The sequence below is a fragment of the Notechis scutatus genome, chromosome 2 (assembly GCF_049901735.1).
Source record: "Notechis scutatus isolate UNSWTSFEM ecotype Mainland chromosome 2, rNotScu1.2, whole genome shotgun sequence".
NCBI classification, from domain to species: domain Eukaryota; kingdom Metazoa; phylum Chordata; class Lepidosauria; order Squamata; family Elapidae; genus Notechis; species Notechis scutatus.
In genome coordinates this window covers 207,876,743-207,880,716 of record NC_142010.1, presented here as the reverse complement: position 1 = coordinate 207,880,716, position 3,974 = coordinate 207,876,743, and the positions used below count along the sequence as shown (strand labels likewise).

The window sequence follows — 3,974 nt, the reverse complement described above, 5'->3', positions numbered from 1 at the left end:
GAAGTCTATGTAAATTGCGTCTATTGCTTTGCCCTGGTTGAGTAGAGTAGTCCACATATTTTTGCAGTGTAGGAGTTGTAGGTTGCAGGACATTTTTTTCCTGAAACGAAATTGTTTTTAGGAGAGTAGGTTGTTTGACTCTAAGTGGAGGGTGATGAATTGGTTAATGATTGATTCCATGACTTTGCACATGACACAATACAGTGAGATTGGTCTGTAGTTTTCAACCAGGCTGGGGTCACCTTTTTTGAAGATAGGGATGACTGTAGCTAAGGACCATAGGTTCGGTAAGGAACTGATTTTGAATGATATAATGTTACCTGGGCCACCGTCACTGTATTGTTATTGATCTTGTTTGATTGAACAATTTAATCAAAGAACCATCTCAACAAACTCACCATGCCAGGAAAAAATCCAATGCCAAACCACAAGCCCAAGCAAAAGTAATCCCTACCAATGACCCACAAGACTCCTGCACATGCCTTATATGTAAAGAAACTTTAAAGGCGAATGAAAATTCCATCAAATGTTCCCTATCTGACAACTATGTTCACCATGGCTGCTTGGGATTACCCAAGCAAATGGCTCAATTCCTAGAATCATCCAACCATGTGTTTCCATACTTCTGTCCACTGTGCAGACCCAAACTGGACAAATATATTGCCCTGTTCGAAAGAGTTGATACTATAGAAACACGAATATCATCCCTTGACACCATAGTAGAATCCCTGGATACTATAAACCACATCTTTACCCAACAACTGCAACCACAACCCAATCCACAAAAAATCACAAATCCTACAAATAATGATATCCCAATCCTCATCAAAGAAGCCATCGAGTGTGAACGGAAACATCTCAATGCCATTTTATTTGGTCTAGAAGACAACAATGACAATGATGACATCACAAATGTCTGCAACATCATCAGTGGCTATCAAGCATGAAGCATGTCCCCTGATGAAATACTCGACATTTCCCACATCGGCCCAGAGTTCAAAAACAGTGATGGCTCATTGGCCCCATGCTTCTTCAGGGTTGTTTGCAAAAATGAATTAAGCAAACCAAAATTCATTTACACTATAAACTCACTTGCCAAGTGCAATATCAACCATAAGAATCTCCGTTCTTATCCTGACCTAACCTTACAGCAACGTGTACAGTCCTGTGAGCTATGCTCTGAACTCAAAAGACTACAAGAACAAGGAAATACTAACCTATACATTGACTACCACACAGAATGTATCAAAAGCAAGACTTTCAACTTACATCCCAATAACCATCACCCCAACATCCAACATTAGGCATGCACGCCCCTTACTTCCTCCAGATCCACTACTACATATCTAAAATGCAAACTACTCAACGCAAGAAGCCTCACAAACAAAATGCATGAATTCCTCACCTTACTAAGCACAGCCATGTTCGATATTATATTTGTCTGTGAGACGTGGTTGAATGCATCTTTTCCAGACTCCATTATCACAGTCAGAGAATATCAGTTTATCGGTCAGATCACGAAATCTGTAGCGGAGGTGGAGGTGCTATCTTCTATAAAAAAAATCCCTAAATCTAAAAAAGATTCTAATTACACAGGAGCTTACTCTTCCAGAGACCATCATTTGTGAACTGTCATTAAATACCACTATCCGCTTCTTACTATGCCACAGAGCCCCTGATTATGACATAGTTCATGCAAACAAACTAACTTCACTGCTGATGTGGGCTACCTCTTGTCCATGCCCTCTTATTTTCCTTGGTGACCTCAATCTACCTCTTATAAACTGGACCCTAAATGAATGTACATCCGAATCCATACATGCAATCCTGTACAATGCTGTTATCACACTGGGACTGGATCAATTAATAACAAACAACACTAGACTCAACAACTGCCCTGACCTCATCTTCTGCAACGGCTCAAACTCAATTTATGGCCTACAAATACAAGAACCCTTTTCAAACAGCGACCACAGTATGATTGACTTTTGTCTCAATTTACGCCCTCACAAAGAAGATCATAATGATGGATTTCCGAAATACAATTTCAAAAAAGCCAACTATGATCTCATAGATGCTGACCTATCATCTCTTGATTGGCACTTTCTGTTCTCTAACTGTAATACTACAGAAGACTATTATAATGCATTCTTACTTGAACTTGAAAGAGTCATTAAACTATATGTACCATTAGTTAACCTTAAAAACAAAACAAAAACAAATTATCCATAACAATAAGGAAACTTCAATTAAAAAAAACCCACTATGGCGTAAAAACAAAGCTAGCTACATAGCAAACTTTAAAAACCGATACAACACCTTATGCCGACAGATAAAGGCAGAATGCACAAATTATTACTGCAAGCAGAAGGAAAACCTCCTACGTACAAAATCTACCCTCTCCTTCTACAATTTTATAAACTCCAAACTTAAAGACTCAAGAACCATCCCACCTCTAAAGGGACCAAATGAGAAAGACTGCAGTGACGAAGCTTTTAAGACCGATCTCTTCAACACATTCTTCAGTTCAGTCTTTGTAAACAGCAAAAGCTCATGCTCCACATTTCCTAATCGTACCACAACTAACTGCAATGATCTACTACATATTGACTTTACAGAAGATAATGTAGAAAAGGCACTACGAAACCTAAAACCATCCCTATCTATTGGTCCCAATGGATTATGTGCATACTTCTTAAAAAAGCTCTCCTCTGCCATAGCAGAACCCCTAAGCATAGCTCTTTTGTTCTAACTAGATTTTCCTTTTCCTGTTACAGTTCTATAGTTGAGCAGTAGGGCACATGGTGACTGTACTCTTTGTTTGTTCTGTTTGGTGCTTTATATAAACATAATTTCATACACAAGGCATGGTCGAGAATATATGGATCGAATCCTTCCAGTCTGTACTCCTAGCTATAGTTGAGTCAGATTCCAAGTTGTCAGCAAGAATAAGGGCCATGACAAAAGCTATTATGTACCATAATGACCTTAGAATGCTTAGGCCATGTGAAAACTAAACTATCCATACTTTTAGAGACAAAGCTTCTACATAAATATTCTGGTTTGTTTGTTTATGCTTTACCTAAAGCAAGATAATAGAATTCACATTGGGAAGCTAGCATGGGGAGTAGAGGGATTTAGCACTTTTTCTCTTGCTATGGCCTTGATCTGGATTAATCTATCCATACAACCAGATGGATAATTTTTATTTGCAACTTTTGATTTAATTTCCTTTCCTAAGAGAGTCACATCCTATACATCGGTAAAAACCTTGTTGACTCAGCCACTTTCTTTAAGAAGATGAAGTCCAATGGGTGTGCTGCCCCACTCACTCACATCCAGAGATAAGTATGGTTTAGAGAGTTTATTAATGTTCCCCAGGAATTCCCTTCATCTAGCCTCAGAATGTCCTAAATAAACCCAGCCACCAGCAGGCCAAGGCTAGTCTACATAGCAATGACCAATAATCAATAAAACAAGGGATAGTACTTCAACAAATAAATCCACCAAACAAACTTAATCCACTAGGCCAAACTGAAATATATCCACAAGAGCTCAATTGGCAAGAGAACTTCAGAGTCTCCAAATTCTAGTAGGAAGCACAAGGAACAAACACACACAGTCAGAAACCAAACACGTTGTTCCCAGCAATGCTTCCCTCTGCCTTCTGTGATAAATAGCATTCCAGTGTAGCCCATCAAGGCAGACTGGGCCTTATCCTGAGTAATTTGGCAGATCTCTGTTGCTCTTGTCTTATCTCTGCCCTGCATGCTCTTGGATCCACTGTGGAAGGTAGCTCCTCTTCTTCACTGACCATCCACCCCTGCAATCTGTCCCCAGCTGAAGCTCCCTGTAAATCTCTTTGGACCAGCTGTTCAGAGTCATTAATTATACCAGTTCCTGACATGCCAGAAATTAGCTCATCCTCCCTTGAGCCGACCTCTGAGGAAGAATCTGAGGAGTCATCCAAGGGA

General features: G+C 39.6%; 1 protein-coding gene and 1 pseudogene across 1 annotated transcript; both read left to right on the top strand.

Annotated features, from left to right (window-relative positions):
- Positions 1–581: 581 nt before the first annotated feature.
- On the top strand, positions 582–1,304 carry LOC148132491 (uncharacterized; annotated as a pseudogene).
- Positions 1,305–1,388: 84 nt separating this feature from the next.
- Positions 1,389–2,294, top strand: LOC148132490 (uncharacterized). The gene is given in 4 exon segments (XM_087954228.1): positions 1,389–1,423; positions 1,474–1,555; positions 1,558–2,211; positions 2,214–2,294. Coding segments are annotated over 4 exon segments (852 nt in total).
- Positions 2,295–3,974: the final 1,680 nt, after the last annotated feature.